General features: G+C 34.1%; 1 protein-coding gene across 3 annotated transcripts in view; it reads right to left on the bottom strand.

Annotated features, from left to right (window-relative positions):
* KIZ (kizuna centrosomal protein) overlaps positions 1 to 23008 on the bottom strand; it is a 163191-nt gene that overhangs the window by 83236 nt on the left and 56947 nt on the right. For all 3 annotated transcript variants that reach the window (XM_044663435.1, XM_044663437.1, XM_044663436.1), the window contains exon 6: positions 22691 to 22997. In XM_044663435.1, coding sequence (XP_044519370.1) covers positions 22691 to 22997 — 307 coding nt within the window. The remainder of the gene's footprint in view (positions 1 to 22690; positions 22998 to 23008) is intronic.

Raw genomic sequence — 23008 nt, 5'->3', positions numbered from 1 at the left:
TGCATGCATACAGCAACCAAGTGATGTTGGTTTTTTTAAATGAATTCTATGAATTCCTAATGGCTTACTGACAAATTAGTCTATGTAAGCCCTTTCAAAGATGTTATGATCTATTGGGTAAAAATCAGGTATTTGTTTTTTTTAAAGTTCCTAAGATTTATAGGGTTAGTGACAGCTTAAATGATAGCTCAAAATGAGCCATCAGCCATTATTTTCTGCCACAAAAGATAAAAGAATGGCCATTGTAAAAAGTCTTTCAATATATATTTACATAATAGGATTTAATTACATACAAAGAGCTATTACATGTGACTGGTTATGTAATCAAGAAGTCATTAGAAAATTAATATGTTTTTTACAAGAGTTGATTTATTCCCTTAAGATAGTATCACATGCCATCCAAAATACATATTAGAATTTCACAAAGAGCAAATAGGTCATGCAAAGATCACTTATTCTGTTCAATAAAGCTTTCAGCCTGTTGTTCTCTTCTCCTCTCCCTTGGTGATCTCACCGATTTTGACAGGTTCAATTATTTTCTCTATGTGGATGATTCTCAGATCTATATATCCAGCCCTAATATCTCTCCTGAGCTCCAATCCCACATCACCAACTGTTTTTTTTAGACTTCTTGAATTGGATGTCTCAAAGGTATCCCAAACTCAACAGGAGCAAAACAGAATTCATTGTTTTTTCCACAAAATCCTCTTACCAACCTTCCAAATATTGTTGAGGGTACCATCATCATCTCAGTCAAAGTCAATTCCTCCCTCACATTTAATTACATATGCACTCTGTCATATCTTGTTATTTCTATCTTCTCATTTTTCATATATTTGTTCTCGTCTCTCTACTAACAGAACTACCATCCTAGTTCAGACACTAATCATCTCTTGCCTGGATTATTGTAATAGCCTTCTAATTGGTCTCTCTGCCTCATTTCTCACCACTCTCATCCATCACCCAGATGCCAAAGTGATTTTGCTAAAGTACAAATCTGATGGTATCATTCACCTACTGAGTGAACTTGGTTGGCTCCAAGTTCATATAGTTGGCTTTCATATAGATGCTAGGTTTAAGCTTATTTCTACTACCTACCTATAGGATTAAATGTAAAGTCCTTTGTTTGGCAACGAAAGACCCTTACAACCTGGCCTATTCTGATCTTTCCAATTTTTTTTTTTTGCATTTTATTCTTTTTTCACTCACTCTAGAACTCGGCGATAGTAATCTCCTTGAAGTTCCTTAAACACAATAAACCAGTTCCCAAATCTGCCTTTGCACTGGCTATCCTCTCATTTAGAATATTCTGCCCCCTTATCTCCACCTCTCTGCTTCCTGGCTTCCTTTAAGAGCAACTCAAATCTCAGGTGCATCTACCCGGTCCCCTTTCTTTTTCTGAGATTACCTTCCATCTACTTGGTATAGATCTTATATGTACTTGGTTATTTATGTGTTGTCTTCACCCATTTGAATGTGTGATCTTTGAGAACAGGTACAGGGTTTTTACATTTCTTTGTACCCCAGTGTTTAGCTTCATACATGGCACATGGTAAGCTTAATAAATGCATGTTGACTGACTTTCATTAATGAGGTAATTAACTGAAGTAAGTTTTATTCCTCTAAAATTGATGTTTTATATAGCACAGGGCTATGACTAGAATAAATTATTTGTGAAATATTTACTAGAATACAAATATGAGGCAAATCAGACTGCCCTCAAAGAGTTTAAATTCTATTAGAAGAAAATAAGAAGATGGTGAGTAGGGCTTTGTGAGAAGCAAATTAACATAGTTTTTCTAGGAACAAGGGCAGAATTGATTTGATTGTGGTTTTTAGAACCTAAGTGAATGGGGAAGAGCTGCTGGTATTAGCTGGTGGAAAACAAGGCCAAGAACTGGGGAATGAAGTATGGCTAGGGTCTGCCTGAAATATTGGGTCAGCTGTGGACTTACCAGTTAAGATAGCTGAGCCCCAAGAGGGAAGTAACAGAGAAGAAAAGGATGAAATCCTTCAGGATATGGTTTCTGGTCCAGGTGGCATAGTTGTCCAAAAAAGGAAAGGGAATGAAGTGATGTATAGTTGATTTCCACCAAGAGAATACAGATTGTTATCATATCTGCAAACCTTGAATGCAGACTTATAACTTGTTATCTCAGTTAAAATAACATCTGGATAGGAGTAAATGTTTATCCATATTCCAAATGAAAAAATATTTACACTATATGCTATTATTATTTAACTTAATTATACATGTATTGCTATGTCAGATAATATACCTTGGAATAGAGGAAAAAGTAATGGTTTTAGAATTTAGGGGCTCTGCCATTTACTACTTCTCACCTTAGGAAAGTCATTTCACCTTTATCAGGCCTCAGTTTTCTCATCTATAAAATAAGAGAATTTGACTAGATGGCCTCTAATGCCTTCTTTGAACTCTAGATCAATGATCTTATGATCTTTATATGTCATCAAGAATCTGTTCCCCTCCCAAACAGAAAATTGCAGAATTATATTTTCAAAAATTTATAGAGGGGCAGCTGGGTAGCTCAGTGGATTGAGAGCCAGGCCTAGAGACGGGAGGTCCTAGGTTCAAACCCGGCCTCAGACACTTCCCAGCTGTGTGACCCTGGGCAAGTCACTTGACCCCCATTGCCTACCCTTACCACTCTTCCACCTATAAGTCAAATACACAGAAGTTAAGGGTTTAAAAGAAAAAAAAAAAAGAAAAAAAATTTATAGAAAGTCCTTGATTCAAATTGATAATTGTTAGATTGCATACTTACTTTACTTTTCAAGTTTTTAAAAAGTTTTTAAATATTGAAATATGGAAAAATCTGATAAGATATCTATTATATGGGTGAGGGTGAAAAATATATATACATATATATGTACACCTTTACCTCCTGTCTTAGAATTGATACTAAATATTGGTTCTGAAGCAGAAGAACAGCAAGGACTATCCAATTGAGGTTAAGTTGGCTTAGCTTAACTCTATCTACTGAGCCACCTCACGGCCCTAGGAGGTCAAATTATATTGCTGAAATAGTTACCTGTAATAAAAGACTGATACTATGACCTGTGTCCCAATGGCAACATTATAAAGGGTTTTATGTAAAAATGTAAAAGAAAATAAGGCAATTTCTAGGTTTGGTCTAAACACTAGTTCCATTCACTTCAGTTTTTTCTAAAAAGAAAGAGGTAGAGATGGAAAAGAGGAGGTGGGAAGAGGAAGCAAAGTTTTGGAATGCCTCCTTGTAACTTGGACACCATACTTATTTTTCCTGAGCCAAGTAATGAAGTTAAAAAGCATTTATGATGTGTGATGCACTGTGCAAATGCTAGAGATACAGAGAAAGGCATAAATACTATCCCTGTTCTAAATTAGGCACTGTCAATTCTGGCTTGTTTAGAAGGTAGGTTGGGGAAGAGAAAAGTGTGGAGAAAGAGGGAGGGACAGAGGAAGAGAGATAGAGAGAGAAGGAGACAGAGACAAAGAAAGAAGGGGGGGCATGGAGGGACTGATGGGAGCATAAGAGTATTGAGTACAGTATAAGCTTGGAGATGGAGACAATAATGAACCTGACTCTTATCTTCCCAAGGCAAGGGAAGGTTGGGGTTGGAAAGAAGGAGTACAGCAGAATATTACAATAAATTAAACAAAGAAATGAGTTAGGAGAAGGAAGGAACTTTAAGATAGAAGGTATGGTCACACACAAAATAAACTTCAACTAGAAAAGATTGATTATTAAAAGGGGAAAAGGAGAAAACAAAGAGGTGAATCAGAGTGTGTTTGGATCAGACTATTTACACTAATGATACATTAGGGGGAAAAGGACATATCTGAAATTAGAAGACCTTGATTTGAAAACCCAGCTCTGATCATTTACTATTTACGTGACCATGGACAAATAATTTAAACTGTTTAAGCTTTAATTTTCTAATCTGTCAAATGAAGGGATTTGTCTAGATGACCTCTAGGTTTGTTTCCAGGTCTAAATCTATGACCCTATTTAGATTTCATTACTATTTTCTCCCACCTTCTTTTTCCTTTTAAAAAGAAGGGAGAAAATTATAGGTGTCTAATTCTCATGCCAATTCTATGTTCCCTAAGCCATTCCATTTCACAAGTATAGTTTTGAAAAGTAAACCACCAAACTGATCATCACTTTTTATCCAATTTCTTCAAATGATTCAAATCCTTAGTACAAAGCCATGCTTGATAAAGTTTTTCCTCTAAAAAGAACAAAGGAAATCTATGATTTATTTAGAAAAGTTTAGTGTATTTTCTGACTGTGTTTAGTGCACTTGATCATCTATCAACAAATTATCCAGTATTTAAATTATATGAGTAATGTAAGCTTGGTTCTCACAACTCCCTCTCTGGTCTTCAAGCAGGTAAATTGCAAGTCACAAAAGGACAAATCAGAGAGCCATCTAGCAGAGAAAAAAATTATACTATTTCTCTGACTGTAACCAATGATAAATTTAAATGATTCCTGTGTTATCCATTTGCTGCCATATGTACTATTCCTATATTTGATTAATATATGCAGCTAAGAGTTAGGAATATGGAGCAGTTAGGTGGTGCAGTGGACAAAGCACCAGAACTGAAGCCAGGGAGACCTAAGTTCAAACATGGCCTCAGATACTTTCTAGCTGTGTGACCCTAGGCAAGTAATTTAAGACTGTTTGCCTCAGATTCCTTAACTATAAAAAGAGCTGGAGAAGGAAATGGCAAACCCCTCCAATAACTTTGCCAAGAAAATTCTAAATAGGATCACAAAGAGTCAGATATAACTGAAATGACAACCACAAAAGAGTAAACTAGAATTAAGTTATTACACTAAAAATGTTACCAAACAAAAAAAGCTAAATAATTTGTTCCTTTTAAGGAAAACTTGTAAAATATACATTTGTACTTTTTTTTAAGCTCCTAGTTTGTTTTTTTTTTATTCCGTGGGCTAAGTCTCACAAAGTCATAGTATCCAGGAGCCTCAGATGAGCACAGTAGAATACACACATACCTCTTTTTACTCTCACAAGTTTGTAAATCCATTTTCTTATTTTGTCATCATGACTTCCCTAATAGCTATATCAGGTGGTTAGGCTCAAAATATATTGTACTTTCTCCACAACTGGAGCATATGGCATAGTGTATTGGGCACAAGGAAGGTAAGGAACCTATTATGTGTCAAGCACGGTGCTAAGCTTTTTATAAACATTCTCATTTGAGTCTTACAATAACCCTAGGAGGTATTATTATCATCATTTTACATACAAGGAAATTGAGGCTGACAGAAGCTAAATGATTTTGTCAAGCATCAAAAGTAAAAGTGTTTGAGGCTAGATTTGAACTGAGGTTATTGTATCTCCATCAGTCTAGCTACACTATGCCACCTAGCAGCCTCCAAGCTCAAAATAATTATCCTCCTTTGTCATAACTACAGATTTCTCTTAATTATTACTAAATTTCAGATTAGAAATATAATTTAAGATCTAGTTTAAAGGTCATAGTTTGTAAGGATATCTTGGAACTTCCTATGCCTCCCAACTTTAGCTCATGGATATGATTAGGTCATTAGGTATCCATAAGGACCATTCTGAATAGCTGTACCAAATTTCCTATATTGTGACAATATGACTTCTGGATAGACTGGGGTTGAGAAAGCATTCTATTCTATTTTTTAAATTGTACTGACATTTTTTTCTTATATCACCTCTATTTCCAAATACATCCTGTCTTCTCCCAGGATGCCATCCCTCAAAACAAAGAATAAAGTGAAAAAAAAAAGTTCAATGTAATGACAAATATATGAACCAGATTTGATATTACATTCGGTCTTTTAAACCCATATTCCCTACTTTTACAAAGGCAGAAAGAAGATGAAGCGTCACATACACTCCTTGGAAATGAGATTTGTTATGAAAATTTCATAGCAGTAAGTTTCTATTTGCTATTGTTCCTTGCATTTACATTGCTGCAGTCATGTACACAGGGGATTCTGTAAGTCTTTAAAGTGGTTTTCTCAGGTTTCTTCTGTATAGTTCACGTTAGTAATTCTTTGTAGCACAGTGACATTCCCTTACCTTCATGTACCATAACTTGTTTGGCCATTCTCCAAATGAGAGGCAACAACTGTCTCTAGTTCTTAGAAGGCATTCTATCTTTGCACCCACTATACCTTACTCCAGACAGAGCCTATCCCTTTGCAAATACTGTGTATCTGGCACATAACTGTCAAACAAATATATATATATATATATATATATATATATATATATATACACACACACACACATATATATAGACAGTTTAATAATCATGTCCAGTATTTTATATGATGCCTACTATGCACCTGCACTATGCTAAATGTTTTTTACACTATTATCTCATTTGATCTACATAACTCTGTTTAGGTAGGAGCTGTTATTGCTACTTTACAAATGAAGAAACTGAGGGAAACAGAAGTTAAGTGACTTGCCCAGGGTCATGAAGCTATTAAGTGTCTGAGTCTGGATTTGAACTCTGGTCTTCCTAATTCCAGGCCCACTGTGCAATCTACAATGTCATCTAGCTGCCTACATCATTAATAAGTTTATGATAATGAATAGGTTTAAAACAATTTTATTTGATGTACTGAAGTTTTAAACTGCACTAAAACTTTTAATATGCATTGGCTTAGTCATAAAAAGGTGTCTTTTCATTTAAATGCGGGCAGTCAAAGAGTTAGGATCAAAAAAACTTCATTGCATGTATTGTAAGGTAGTCTTTTTGAGGTAGCACAGTAAACATCAAAAAGTAGCCAGATATTTGAGAATGGCTAATTACGGATAACAAACTTGGTGACAAACAACCCTATTTAAAATTCACGACCAGTCAGAACTCTATCTCCTAAGACAGAGGTCAACAGTCTTTGAGAAGTATGGATGAAACTGAATGGCTGTGAGTATAGACATAACTAACTCGCAGACACATAATCCTGATGAGAGATTCATTTGGGTTAACAAATTCCTTTTAAAAATGCAAATAAACTCAGGAAAAGTTCAGCTTATTGGTGACTTACATGTGAACTGCTTTAATCAGATAATCTATAGTCCAGCTAAACTCAAGTACACTGAAAAGTGGTTGTTTGGAGGAGAGTAAGGCGATTTTGGAGAAATGGGCACTTCGGGGAGAGAATACCTGTATGTGATTCTATCAGCTAGACTTCTGAACAGCCAGTAAATAGCAAGAGGTCAATGGCTACATGAGTGGTAGAGAAAAGGAAGAATAAATATTAGCTAATTTCCCTTGGGTAGCTTGCAACCATATTAACAATCCCTATTATATATTGCCAACTAAAGGAAAAGGATGAGGCTAGGACACTCTCCTCATTCCTCAGGGTAAAATAAGACTGAGTAGCTAATAATAATGATGATGATGACATCTGGCATTTATTTACATACTATATCAAAATTCACAAAGTACTCCACATACATTATCTCATTTGCTCTCACAACAATCCTGTGAGGTAGGTGTAATGCTTGGAATAACCATCCATGTGTCCTCAAAGACTGTTTTGCATGGACCCTTCTATAAAGATCTAGGCAAGTATACTCTGTGGGCTTGCCTTACCTTTCCATTGGTCTCCTGACAAATTCCATCTTTGGCTACCTACACCTTTTCATAGCTTGCTTTGGCCTCACTTGTATAGCTTTCAGATAGCTCCACGCCTATAGCTGCCTAACATCCTGTGATGGCTCTACCTGAGGACAAATTCCCGGGGAAAATGATAACCTATCTGAACTCATTCTTCAATGATCAATATACTTCTGCAATTTCACCCCCAGCCCATTCCAGAGATTCTGAACTCCCAGCTGCCATTGTTCAAACTCATCGTCCATTCTACACTAACCATTCTCTTATTCCCACCTCTATTAATCCCTCACACATACTTCAAAGCTAAGAGGAAAGAAAGAAAGAAGAAAAAAATGAAGGAAGAAGGAGGAAGGGAGATAAGGAGAAAGGAAGGAAGGAATTTTTTCTTTTCCTTTTATGGGGAGTTTAAAATACCTTATGTGCATTTGTGAGTTATGAAACTTTTAAAAATATTTTTACATTTCTAGCTTTGTGAGATATCTGCTGGCTTTCAAGTTCTTTTAAAAAACTTTTAACTTTTTACTTATTTTAACTTTAAAAAAGAAATTGTGTGTATTTATGGAATTAAAAGATAAAATATGTTGACATTATACAATATTATATATAGATTTTATGCATTTCTGAGTCTCTAAACTTTTTTGTGTGCTTATCTGTAGCTTCTGCAAAACTCCTCCAAAATTCCCATTTAATTTCTTATGCTGATTCATGATATATTGAACTTTCCTGAACTAGGAGAAGTTAGGATGTAGAAGGGATAGTTGTATTCTTATTTGTTCCTCACAACAACCTTGTGAGGTAGGTTTTGTTATTATCCCCATTCTCCAGTTGAGGAAACAGGCAAAAAGTGATTAACTTGCCCAGGGTCATATCGCTAATAAGTACCTGAGACCAGATTTGAACTCAGATCTTCCTGACTCTAAGCCCAGTTTTCTATCCACAGTTCAGTTAGTTCTGGGGGAGGTAAGTATCTATCTGCCACCTACCTCCCTCAGAACTGTCATTTATTCACTCAAACTCAATGGTCATGGTAGGAAAGTTGAATTCCTCTTTGCTTTCAATTACTACTTTAAGGTTCTATTTCTACCACTATTACTCACAAACTTTTCCTTCAAGCTTCAATGAATCCAAAACTACTACTTAAATAAGATTCTGGTAGCTACTGTCCACAGATCCTCAGGTCATTGTCCTTCCTTCCTCAATGAGTTAAGAACCTGTCTCAGACTTTTTCTCCTCCCCAACTCCTTCCCTCATACAAGGGAACTTCATCAGATATACTGAAATTCCCTAAAATATATAAACTTCCCAATTCTTCAACTTGATCATTTCCCATGACCTCCTCCTCCACACCAACAGTTACACAAAGAGCTGGCCATACCTTTGATCTTTCCAACACCTAAAATTGTTCCACATCCATGTTCATGAACTCAAAAACTCCATCTGATTAGATGCTGTGGTCATCTCACCTCTTCTTCTACCTAGCAACTCCAAACTGTTATTTGTCTTCACAGTGACTTTCAATTCTCTTACTCCTCAGTTCACTTCTTAGTTAGCAGCAGCTAACCTCTTTCTTCTGACTCATTTTGACCCCTGGTGAACCAATTCAACTCTATACTGTCTTCTTCTCTTGAATCCTTTAACCTTTTATTTAAGAGAAGATTATGCTTTTCTCAAACCCAAAATTAGATGACTCCTCTCATCTGCCTACAATGTCACCCTCCCATTTGATACAACTCCAGTGGTTCTTTATTACCTCTGGGGTCAAACATAAAATCCTCTATTTCGTGTTTAAAATCTTTCAGAATCCCTCCAGTCTTCTAATGCTTTATTTATGTACTCTTCAATCCGGTAACCTCCTAGTTGTTACTCAAGCAAATCATTCCATCTCCTGTTTCTGGCTGTTCCCCAAACCTGGAATGTTCTTCCCTCCTTCTCCCAGCTTCCTAGCTTTCCTGATTTGTTTCAAGTCCCAGCTAGTATTCTGCCTTCCATAGGAAGACATTCAAGATCATCCTCAATGCTAATGCCTTTCCTGTTAATTATGGTTAATTAATAATAATGCTGTATTATCCAATTTGGCTTCTGGATACTTTGTACAAGTTCATATACATTTCCCTCATTAGACTGTGAATCCCTGAAGGGCAGGGGCTGTTTTCTGCCTTTCTTTGTATCCTTGCCATTTAGCACAGTGCTTGGCACATACAAGGCACTTAAATGTATACTGATTGTTGTTTCCTTTATTGGAACGTGCAGCTCTCTGACACAAAGGACTCTTTCTATATGAATCCCCAGCACTTAGCACAATACATTCCAAATTTTTTTATTCAATTGTTTTCATTTGTGTTTGACTCTTTGTGACCACATTTGTGATTTTCTTGACAGATACCAGAGTGATTGTCATTTCTTTTTCCAGCTCATTTTAAAAATGAGGAAACTGAGGCAAACAGGGTTAAGTGACTTGCCCAAGGTCACACAACTAATAAGTATTTGAGGCTAGATTTGAACTCACGAAGATGAGTCTTCTTGACTTCAGGTCAGTCCCTCTATACATTAAGCCACCCAGCTATTTGCTTTGCAAATAACCATTTAATAAATGCTTTTTCATTTATACATTTATCCAAAAGTTGGTGAATAAAAATTCTGTAGAAAGTGAATAATGGAGTGTTTCTCACTAGTTAAATTTTAAGAAGGATTATTCACTAAAGAATGATACAAATACTTAAATTTGTATAAAAACTTTTAAAAAAGCATATTTTGAACTTTACATCATAAAATAGTAAATCCAAAAGAGCACATTCCTAACCTTTTGTACCAGAACACATGATTTTCAGCAATAAATTTGAGATGCAAAAGCTTCATTCATGCATTTTACTTAAAAAGAGAACTACATTAAAATCATTGCCAATTCTTTAAGAATCAATCTATAATGATTATATTTTGTGACCTTGAGAAACTAAGGCTTCCATTTAACTTAGTGTAAAAGACAACATTATTTTCTGCTTTCAGTCAAACTCCAGGGGTAGTGAGAACAAAGAAACTTTACAAATAATTTATTCAAGCTTGAAGAAGAACACATAGCACTTTATCAGCTTACTAGCAGCTGGAAAGCACTAAAATCAATAGGGATAGAACAAAAGGTCAAATTATTACTGCTTAGTATTTTTATTATAGAGTAAACTTGGATTTCTTAAGTAAAGATAGCTAACTTATTCAACATTATTATGAAATATTTTGAAAAACTAGGATTAAGGAAAGGAATTTTCTGTATAGGTATTTTATTTAGGATAAAGTTGTTTCTTTTACTATAAAATGCCTTTAAGGAATATGGAAAATTAAAAAATACAAATGAAAGTAATTTCAAACCTGAAATAAGTAAATGAAAGCCTATTAGCAACTAAACTATTACATTTACCTTAAGGAAAGATAAGTTGACATTTTGACATAAAAATTATTTGGCATTTTGATGATATGTGAAAGTGTGCACTTAGAGAAAAGATAAGGATTATAGGTCTCAGAGAAGAATATAACAAATCAAAAAACTTGAAAACCATGACACAAGATATAATAGAAGAAAACTGTCCAGAACTACACGCAAGAAACCCCAAAACTTCAAAAGAAAGAATCCATAGATCACCTATAGAAAAAAAAATCGAAGGCTGCAAACTCCAAAATAAATAGTATAAATAGTGTGAGACAGACAGAGACACAGATAGGGAAACAGAGATTCAAATATAAAGGAAATTTAATAATGCAAAACAATTCTACACCAATCAGAAAATGCAAGAGAGAATGGAATAAGTTCCAAAGAGCAATGGAACTTAAAATGTAGACAAAAGTGATCTATACCCTAATCATAAATGAAAAAAAGAGATGAATTTTCAATTAAAAAAGGTGTTAAATGCATTCTTTTAATGAAAACCAGACCTAAAAAGATTATTTGTTTCTCAAACACCCTCCAGTGATGGGCAAAGTATTCCCCCTGCTGCAGTTTGCCCATCACTGCCTTAAGCAATTCCCTAATCACTACATCTGAATGTGGGACCTAGTGATTAGGGAATTGCTTAAGAAAGTGATGGGCAAACTATGGCCTGGATCTGGCCCGCGGAGAATAGTTTGCCCATCACTGCCACAGAAATATAATAACGGCAAACAAAGGCAATAATAAGAGATAGAACATTAACAAATTTCTTTCTATACATATGTAAGGAGACAAGGGTAAAGCAGAAGTCACACAGAAGTGAGGTAGAGAAACAGATCTGAAACATTTGAAATAAACTTCAACACCCAGTCTATAGATGAATCAATGTTTTTTTGGTGGGATTAATTTAAAAAATGAAAGAGTATGTTAAAAAGGGGAGGGAAAGAAGAATAGAGGGGAATGTTATAGGCCCTCATTAAGTCACAGGCTAATAATGAAGATAAAATAACTCCTGTAGTTTCTCAGGAAGAAAAGAGCCTATATGTAGGAGGATGAGTGAGGAAGCAAGGTAAGGGTCTGACATGGAAGAAACAGAGGGAAACTATTTCAATGATTGGAGGGAATACCATTGATTAATACTCTTAAGGGTGAAAAGAGATCTTCTATAAAAGAAAATGGGAATCTTACAATAGATATTAGCTATAAGGATTTGGTACTTAGAAAAAACATTCATCCTATTTCAAGAGAAAGGAAATCTGAGCTCTTGAGGGCAACTAGCATTGAGAAGAGATGATGGAAAGAAGAGGAAGGACGGACCAGGGAAGGGATTTGAGGCAAATAGGAATTAAAAATTACCTATAGGAGGGCAAAGTAAAAAACCAACAAGCAAAATAAGTAATATAAGAAGAATTCTACCTTTGGGCAATCCTACCTTTTCTCACAGGTAAAAATTGTTATTTTTCTAAGGTAAGGTACAACAGAAAAAAGCTCTAAAAAGCAATAACAGAATCTGCTTAGAAGACAGAACATAAAATTAGTACTATAAAATTTTTAATTCTATGAGGAATACAATAAAGATTAAATAAATATAAGGGTCATTAACCAAACAAAGAATAACAGTTCAAAATAGATAGAAAGATAAGAAAGAAAAAACTTCTAGAAAAAAGAGCAAAAAAAATTTTTTAATGAACAGAAAAAAACTGAAGGGAAGGAAAAGGAAGATTCTCTTTGAGAAGAAAATAGGGGAAGAACTAAACAACCAGATTTTAAAAAGGCAACCAATGAACAAAACTAAAAACTAGGAAAAGAGCAAAAAATGGGGGAAGGGGCACAAGAGCTTGAAGGTGAGAGGAAGAAAACCACTGGAAATACAGCATCCATAAAAAATATTCAGCTAAAATCATTGAAAAATATAGTACTGTTACAGTAGAAGAAGTAAAAAAATAACTTGGGAGAGGGGGAAAGAGCATTAGAGACAAATTGAGGAACACATAAAACAAACTCATAACTCAAAACTATATATTCTTGTGGCTCAATTAGTGTTTCCATTATAAATACATTAAAAAACCAGGGATATACACAGAATAAAAATCAGGGTTGGAGAAGAATCTTTATGCGCTCAATGAGACCCCCCCCAAAAAAACAGGAGTTGCAATCATAAGACAACACAAAAACATCATTTAAACATAAAAAGAATAACCAAGGAAACTATATTATGCAGAAAGGAACAATATACAACAATTAATAAATATCAAATTTATATTCTCCAAATGCCTTACATCCAAATTTATAATGGAAACATTAATTAAGCCACAAGAACATATAGAGAGTAAGAGAATAGTGACAAGAGATTTCAATATTCCTCCCCTAGTTTTAGGTAAGTTTCATAGAAATGTAAACAATGGGAAAATATAGAACTAAAAAAACTACTGAAGAAATTAAAGCTAAAACATTTATAGTATCTTCTAAATGGGACGGCAAAAGAAAATACATATTTCTCAGCAACACAATGAAGCACTAAAAAATTGACCAAGCATTAGGGCACAGAGATATTGCACATGGATATAAAAAGGAAGAAATAGCAATGTATTCTGTATAGAGTATAACATAAAATAGTAATTTATGCAGGGACCACAAACAAAACACAATGACATAGAGACATAAAAAATATTCTAAACAAGTAGGTCAAAAATAAACAATAGAAACGATTAATAATTATGTAAAATAAGATAACAATGATGAAACAGCATACCAAAATGTCTTAGATATAGCTAAAGTGAGATCCTTAGGTGAAAAAAATCATAACCCTATAAACATCTATTAACAAGATAGAAAAAAAGAAGATTAATTAATTGAATGTGTATTTTTTAAATTAGGAAACCAATAAATAAACCTAAAATAAGCATAAAAGAGAAATAGATAAAATTATTTAAAAAATCCATAAAAATGATGGAACAAATTAGATGATCTGACAATAAAAAGGTAGGAAATCAAATCAATAAAATGGCAAATGAGCAAAGTGAAATCCAAGAGGAAGTAACAAAACCAGAAAAAATAAAATTATGTACACATAAAACAAAATTGAAAATATAAAAAAAGGAGAAATATCTTTAAAAATTCAAAATACCCAAACCAAAAGATCAGATAGAAATCATTGCAGACCAACACCATTAATAAATATTGACTCAAAAATTTTAAACACAATTCTATCAAACAGACCATAGTGGTTTATTTAAGGAATTATTCATTATGACTAACTTAGATTTGTACCAGAAATGCAAGGATGGTTTAACATCAGGAAGACAACATAATGAACTGAATTGAAAACCAAAACATTCAAAACCACATGATTATCATTATATGCAAAAAAGGTCTTTGAGAAAGGACAATATTCATTTATTCTAAAAATTATATTAAGTACAGGGAAAAGGACCTTCTTCAGTATTATAAAAAAGTATGTATCCAAAACAAAAAGCAAAAGTGTGTGTAATATGAACCCACAAAATTTTTCCCCATAAATATGGCTGTAAAGCAAGTATGTCTACTCTTTCCACTAGTTTTTGATATTCTTCTAGAAATACAACAACAGTAGTGAAACAAGAGAAAGAAATTAAAGGCAAATTTGGGACACTAATGCATTGCTGGTGGAGTTGTGAACTGATCCAACCATTCTGGAAGACAATTTGGAATTATGCCCAACAGGCTTTAAAAGACTGCCTGCCCTTTGATTCAGGCATACCACTGCTGGGTTTGTACCCCAAAGAGATTAATAGGGGAAAATATGTATACAAAAATATTTATAGCTGCACTCTTTGTGGTAGCAAAAAATTAGAAAATGAGGGGGGGAGTCATTGATTGGGGAATGGCTGAATGAATTGTGACATCTGATGGTGAAGGAATACTATTGTGCTGAAAGGAATAATGAACTGGAACAATTCCATGTGAACTGGAAAGACCTCCAGGAATTGATACAGAGCAAAAGGAGGAGAACCAGGAGAACATTGTACACAAAGACTGATACATTGTGATACAATCAAATATAATGGACTTTTCTACTAGCAGCAATGCAATGACCCAGGACAATCCAGAGGAACTTATGAGAAAGAACACTATCCACATCCAGAGAAAGAACTGTGGGAGCAGAAATGCAGAAGAAAAACATATGATTGGTCACATGGTTTGATGGGGAAATGATTGGGGATGTTGACTTTAAATGATCACTCTATTGCAAATATTAATAATATAGAAACAGGTTTTGAACAATGATACATGTTCCCAGTGGAATTGCTCATTGGCTCCAGGAGGGTGTTGGGAAGAGGGGAGGGAAAGAACACAAATCATGTAACCGTGGAAAAATATTCTAAATTAATTAATTAAATAAAATTAATGCATAACATAATATGTAATATAACAATAATATAATGCATGGTTTGTTATAAATATGTAATGTTATAATAAATATTCTTATCCAAAAGAAATAAATTATTCTCACATTAGCTATACCCAAATATATCTCACTCTTTTCCCCCTTCTCTCTCTTACTTCTCCCTGTCCCAAAGAAGCAGGTAATATAATATAGATTGTAAATATAATATATAATTCATAATTTCCTGCTTGTTATGTTATAAAACAAGATACCTACTGTTTACACTAGAGAAAAATTCATAGAAGAAATAAAGTGAAGAATGTTATGTTTCAATCTGCATTCAGACTCCATCAAATCCTTCTATGGTAGTGAATATCATTTTTCATCATGAGACCTATGGAATTGTCCTCGATCTTTGCCTTGCTGACAACAGCTATGTCATTCACAGTTGATCATCATACATTATTGTTACTATGTACAATGTTCTCCTGGTTCTGTTCATTTCATTTTGTATCACTTTGTGTCTTTCCAGGTTTTTTTGTGATTATCTTGTTCATCATATCTTATGGGAAAATAATATGTCATTACAATCATTCACCACAGCTTGTTTAGCCATTCCTCAATTGTCATACATATTTTGTTTCTAGTTCTTTGCCACTACAAAAAGAGCTGATAGACATACTTTAGAATATATAGTTTCTTTTCCTTTTTCCTTGATCACCTTAGGAAACAAACCTAATGGTGGTATTACTGGGTCAAAAGGTATACACAGTTTTATAACTCAGTATAATTCCAGAATATTCTCAAAAATGATTTTATCAGTTCACATTTCTACCAATGATGCATTAGTGTCCCCTGTTTTCCCACATCCCCTTCAACATTCATCATTTTGCCCTTTTATCCAATCTGATAGGTATAAGATGATATCTGAGAGTTGTTTTGACTTACATTTCTCTAATCAAAAATGATTAAGAGTACTTTATATGGTAATGACTAATTTCCATTTTTTCCTCCAAAACTGTTTATATCTTTTGACCATTTAATTACGTCTATATAATAATAACAAAATCCAAGAGGTAATAATAAAGAAAATCCCACTCCAAATAACTATATGATGTGCAAAGTATCTGTGGATATCCAAACACACAAAAGGCTCAAATAGATTCAATTACAAAGTGCACCTTAAAGAAATAATGTTCAACTTAAATAGCTGGAGGAACAATCAAGTCTCATGGTGGGGTCAAGCTAGGCTAATCTAATAAAAATGCCAATACTCCCAAAGTTAACTTACATTTAATGCTATGTCAAATACCCAAAGGGATACTTTATAGAACTTGATGATATAATAACTAAATTCATTTGGAGAAATAAGAGATCTACTATATAAAGGGAAATGATGGAAAGAGGACAAAGGGAGAGTAGTATTTCCATACCTCAGTGCAGCTGTCATCAAAACCACCTGCTATTGGTTAAAAAGTAGGTAAATCAATAGATCAAACTAGAGATGGGAGAATCAGAAACAATCGAATTAAATGATCCAATATTGTATAAAAGAGAAAACTTAAATTACTTGGGAAAGAACTTATTTGATAAAAATGTCTAGGAAAACTGGATAGCAGTCTGGCAGAAACTGGGCTTAGATAACACTTTAAACCATATTCTACAACATTCTAAGTGGACACATGACCTTAATATTAAAGATCATACTAGTAAAAAAATTAGAAGAGAAACAGTTCTTATAACTCTCACAGCTATGGTTAGGAGATGAGTTCTTAATAAAAGATAGAGGTAATTATAAAAGATAAAACATAACTGATTACATGAAACTGAAAAACTTCTACAAGCAAAACTAATGTACCTATGATAAAAAAGGGAGGCAGTTAAATGGGAAAAATACATTTTACATCAAATTTCTGTGATAAAGTTTGGTATTCATGATATATAAAACCAATAGCCATTCCCCAAGATTTAAGTGGTCAAAGGATATGAACAGTTATCAAAAGAAATATTACAAAATATTAACAATCACATGAATGAATGAGACATCCAAATCAAAAGAATCTTGAGGTTTCACCTCATAACCTAAAATTGGTAAAGATTGGATGGCCATTTGAATAAAAATAGCTGGCATTTATTTAATACAGGAGTTTCAAGTTTGTAAAGTGCTTTCCATATGCTATGCCATTTAGTTCTTGCAACAATCCTAGGAGGAGGTGTTATTTTATTCATTTTCACAAATAAAGGTAATGTGATTAATTAGGTTCACATAGCTAGTAAGTGTCAGGGATAGGATTTGAATCTGGATCTTCTTGACTCCAAGTCTAATGCTCTGTCTATTGTGCTACCTAGCTGTCTTGAAAGACATATACTTCCCACCCCTCAGGAACACTCTCAGAGCCCTGAAGGGCAATGTAGCTTCCCTTTCTTAATATGGGAGTATTACATTATAAGTATACATATATATATGTATATATAGAGAGTATATTATCAGTATAATATAATATAGCATAAGTGTTATATATAATATATTATAAGTATCTTCAGAATTTATAAGGGCTACATATCCCTTTTTGTTTTTAAAGGCATATGAACAAAAGTTTATGGTTTACTACGGAATCTGTTTTTGTTCTTTGTATACAAAAATGTTTGTATCTGTCATTATTTATTAAATGTATAAGAAAGAAAACAATTTTTAAAAATACACAACACTGAAAAGGGAGCAATGAGGCCATGGAATAAGAGTAATAGGATTAGAAAGAAAAGATAATGTGAAAGTAAAACCTTTAAGATTTGGCAACTGACTTGAAAAATGAAAAACAGTCAAAAGGATGGATGAGATAATAAGTTCACTATTACACCTCTCAAGATAAAATATAAATTCCTCAAGGGTAGAGACTGTCACTTTCCTCATTGTATCCCCAAAGGGTCTACCACAGTTCCTGGAAAATAGTAGTAACTTAATAACTGATTCTTACTAATTTATTAAATAATGGTAGCTACCAAAATTAAATGAAGCTACAGAGGGATCTCACTTTCAGTAAGTAGGCCATTCAGTAGACCTCTATGTAAAGCAATTTTAACCTAATGAGAATTTTCTCTGACCTGGGGAAGGAAGAGAAGGAGGGAAGAAGGAAGGGAGCCCCATTCCTGTGAAGGGAAGAGTCCAACACACAGCTCAAGGATATATGGGGGCCAGGAACAGAAAAGTGAGAGCTGGAAGAGGAACATGAGGATGTCAGGGCCAGTCACATTGGGGCCTAGCCTGAACAGAGGAAAAAATGTGGGACAGATACATGGGGACCAGACTTGGCCAGGAGAGGACAGACAGACATGCCACACCCAAGCACAGATAGATGGAAGAGAGACAGGTATTGGACCATGGGGGTAGGAGAGGCAGGCAAAGGTCTCTTCTGGTAGTGGTTTCAGGCCAAGTTTTCATTCTACAGAAGTGATGGTCTCTCTGCCCTTTCTATCTTTGCTTTCACTTGGAGGTTTTTTATTTTATTTATTTATTTTTTTACACCACAGAGCACCTCATTGAGGGTCAGGAGCAGGAAAGGGGAGAGAGAGAGAGAGAGACAGAGACAGAGAGACAGAGAGACAGAGACAGACAGACAGACAGAGAGAACACAGAATAGTATGGTAAAAGTTAACACAGGTAGGTTTTTTGGGGAAATGTAGATTTCTTTCAGAATTCTTTACGTTATGTCAAATTTGTATAACGGGATTTATGGTCTATATGTACATTGAGCCTTAGAAAAATTTTTTAGTTTAGTTAGGTTTTCCTTTGTTTTTCCCTTACCTTCTTTTAATATGTCCTTAAACATCAATTTCCTTCTCTTCCCCTTTTAGGGGGTTTAGTATTTCTCTAGTTCTCTAATCCCTTGCTTCCTTATTGAGACAAGAAAGGATCAGATGTCAATAATAGTTATACATAGCTAACTGGCCAACTAAATTAATAAATGAATTTCAGATATTAGAGCAATTTGGAATAAACATTTCCTAGAAAGTTCTTTGAGGAGAAGGAACTTGCCGGCTTCTTTGTACTGCTAGTCCTCTGTAAGTCACTAATACATACTTATTACTTAATAAATACTTGTTGTCTTAATCCTATTAAAGGAATTTCAGACAAGTAATCAAGCTAGGAAATGACTGGGTGGTGTTAAGAATTGTGAAAATAATATCATACCTATTAGAAGCGACCCCTGAATATAAACCTGATACAGTTGGAGTTTTAAGGGAAGAGTGAAGGTAGATGAGAACATGGAGAAGGGATAGTTTACTGTCCCTCCTGTCCACAAAGCACAAGGACCAGGGACTTTAAGCTTCTGGATTAGGAAATATATTAGCTATCCAAAAATACATTCTTCCTTCCTTTTTTCCCTTTTCTTCTCTCCAATGGTCCTCCTTTGCCAGTGCTCCCCACACATACCTTTTCTTCTACAATTCTTAGATTCCTCTTTTATAGGGCTTTTTTGCATAGTTATCATTATTTTCATTTTTATTTATTTATTTTCACACTATAATCTTTTTCTTCTATCCTGGAACTCATTCTTATAACTCAGTTTTATTTATATCCCTGATAATTAAATTCCTAATAGTAAAGTATATCATTGGAACACTATTTGTTTCACTCATCTCATATAGTAGAACAAAGGCTTTCTTCTAAGGTTGAGTTCTGTACCTAGTATGTATAGAGGGATAATAAAAGAGATAAGATAGTTTGCAACTAAATATAACATAAAATAGAGCATAAAAGTCAAGAGAAGAGGCATAAAGTGCCATAAGCTTTGTACCTTGAAGAATAAACAGGTTTTCAACCAGTAAAAATGTGGAAGGAAAGAAATTTCAGGCATGACATGAGTAAGGGCCCTGATGTCAGAAAGTACTAGTTATAGTTAGAGAATAAGAAATAATCCATTACTTGCACTACAAGATATTTGATCAGAAAGATAGATTGGAACCAAATTATTAAAGACCTTCAAAGGAGTTTTATACTTTACAAAAATTGGGAAGTCAATGGAGCTTTTTGAGGAGAGGAGTGACATGTTCAGAACTATGCAATAGAAAAATTAATTCTGTATCAATACATTGCAATAATTGTAAAGGAGGAGCTTGTAGATTCAGTAACCTGATGGTTTTACAATGGTCTAGGTGAGATAGAGTAAGGACCTTCATGAACTAGGATGGTAAAACTGATAATGCAAAAAAAGGGGTGGGTATAAGATATATCAAGGAAATTAAGATTAGACTTGGCAACAAAATAGACATGGGGAGATATAATTGAAGTATAGGTGACCAGAAGTATGGTAATAACAGTAGCAGACACATCACAAGGAATAGTGAATTTTTTAAAGGGGTGTCAGAAGTGGTAATGATAAATTCAATTTTGAATACAGTGAGGATGAAGTACCAAAAGTACCATCCCTATAGAGATGACCAATTGTGAAACTGAAAATATATAGGATTAGAACTAAAATGAAAGGTTGTGACTAGGAAAATAGATTTGAATCATCTTTTTTAAAGGGAAAATCAAAGTTGTAGTACTGAATGAGATCACAGAAAGAGAGAAGATAGAGAAAAGAAGCATAAAGGTTTCATATGTACTTAAAGTCCCTCCCATTTTCTGATGCACTCAGCATTTTTTTGACCTCTTGCCTAAAGTTTATTGTACTCCAGGAATAAACTCTGCACCTGTGAGTACTTAATATACTGGAAGGGACAGTTTTAATAGTACAGAATCTCAATGCCAGAAGGAAATGCTAAGTTGTTGTAGTTCAACCTACATTATTTCTAAAATACACTCAAGTGGTAAAACAGACTCTGCTTGAAGACTTCCAGTAACAGAACATTTATTAACTCTCTAGCTAAACTCACAATTTTGCCTAATGCTGAATATATCTACTTTCAGCTGTTTTGGAAGCCACAAGCAAAGACACTTAATAAGCTTCTACTATTCTCTGGCTCATTATTGTTGTTCAGTTGTGTCTAGCCCTTCATAACTCTGTGAACCATACTATCCATGGGATTTTCTTGGCAAAGATACTGAGTAATTTGCCATCTCTTCCCCAATATGTCCCTATTTCGCAGATGATATGAACTGAAGGGTTAAGTGATTTGCCCAGGGTCACGTAGCTAATAAGTGTTTGAAGCCAAATTTGAACTCAGATCTTCTCAACTCTAGGCTGATTGCTCTATTCACTATACCAACTAGCACCTTCTCTACATAAGAAGTTGTGTGGTAAAGAGTCTTGACCCACCTCCTTCTCTAGGTCTAAACCCACATTAACCAAACTAACACTCCAGTATGATTGAATAATGACATTAAATATGCTAAGGTATAAGTGAATCAAAAACATAAAGTGAATTTATTATTAATATTGGGGAAAGACAAAATGATAAAGTGTAAAAGGATTTCATTACAAGTCAGGGAACTTGGTTTCCAATTTAAACTATCATAAACGTCTATCAAACTGGGCACTTAATCTCTCTGTGGTTTTTTACTTATCAGTTATAGATGAAATTTTAACTAGATTATTTTTTTCTAAGTTATTTTTCCTTTTAGCTCTAAAAGTTCTATGATTTAGAATTTATTGTTTTTTGAGTAAATATTCAACTTGAAATGTCACTCTTCCTATCTATTTTCTTAATTTAATACCCAAGATAAATCATTGTAAAAATATCTGAATTGTGGTCTCATCAATTTGAACTTAAGTACCCAAGGGTGTATGGAATTATACTAGCTTTGATATAATATGAATTCTTTATCTGATCTTTAGAATTTGCATTCTAAAATGAACAACTTGCATAAATGACATCCGGGAGGTCTACAAATGTACTTATGTGACCACTATAGAAAGAGCACTAATAAAAAATTAAACAATTAAGCAATTTATTTTGTATGAGGTTTTTAGTTATTCAGTTGGATTCCTAGATAAGTTAGCTATCTGAAAAACCTGGTTTATTTCATCATAATTGCAAGATAGATCTTTATCTTCTAAAATAAGGGGAAAAAGAAAGACTTATGAATTAACTAGGTATCATTTAAACATAAATGCTATCAACTGCCAACCACTATGATTCCACAATACTCATATTCTTAAAGCTATTTCATAACAAAAGAAATTAGCCTTTAGAAAAAAATCTATTTATGAGGACCAAGGAACTTAAATATTCATGGCTGTGTTCAATAATACATTCCCAGTGGGATGGTCTCCAAAAAATTGTCTACAATTAAAAACAGAATAGGAAAAATTGAATAGCTTACTCTTTTGTTGGTGAATTAGCTGAGGATTCCTTTTCTGAGGCATGAGAGCTTATAGTTTGCAAAATACAATTATTTTTCTCTGCAGACAGGACATCCTTCTCTTGCTCAGTATGGATTAGTTTTAAGGCCTCTATTCCATCTTCTTCGTCAACTTTGTCACCTATATTTGGGAGTAGTTCTGTAGTATTGATAATTGGATCATCTTCACTCACAGAAACAGTAAGGTCACTGCTACTGCTTAAACTTTCCTCTTCATGCTCTTGCATACGTTTGGTGGGCCTCTGATTTTTCAGGTCTTGAGGATGATCTATAAGAGAC

The sequence above is a fragment of the Gracilinanus agilis genome, chromosome 2 (genome assembly GCF_016433145.1).
Source record: "Gracilinanus agilis isolate LMUSP501 chromosome 2, AgileGrace, whole genome shotgun sequence".
NCBI classification, from domain to species: domain Eukaryota; kingdom Metazoa; phylum Chordata; class Mammalia; order Didelphimorphia; family Didelphidae; genus Gracilinanus; species Gracilinanus agilis.
Note: the sequence above shows the minus strand (reverse complement) of the source record. Positions and strands in the feature narration are given on the sequence as shown.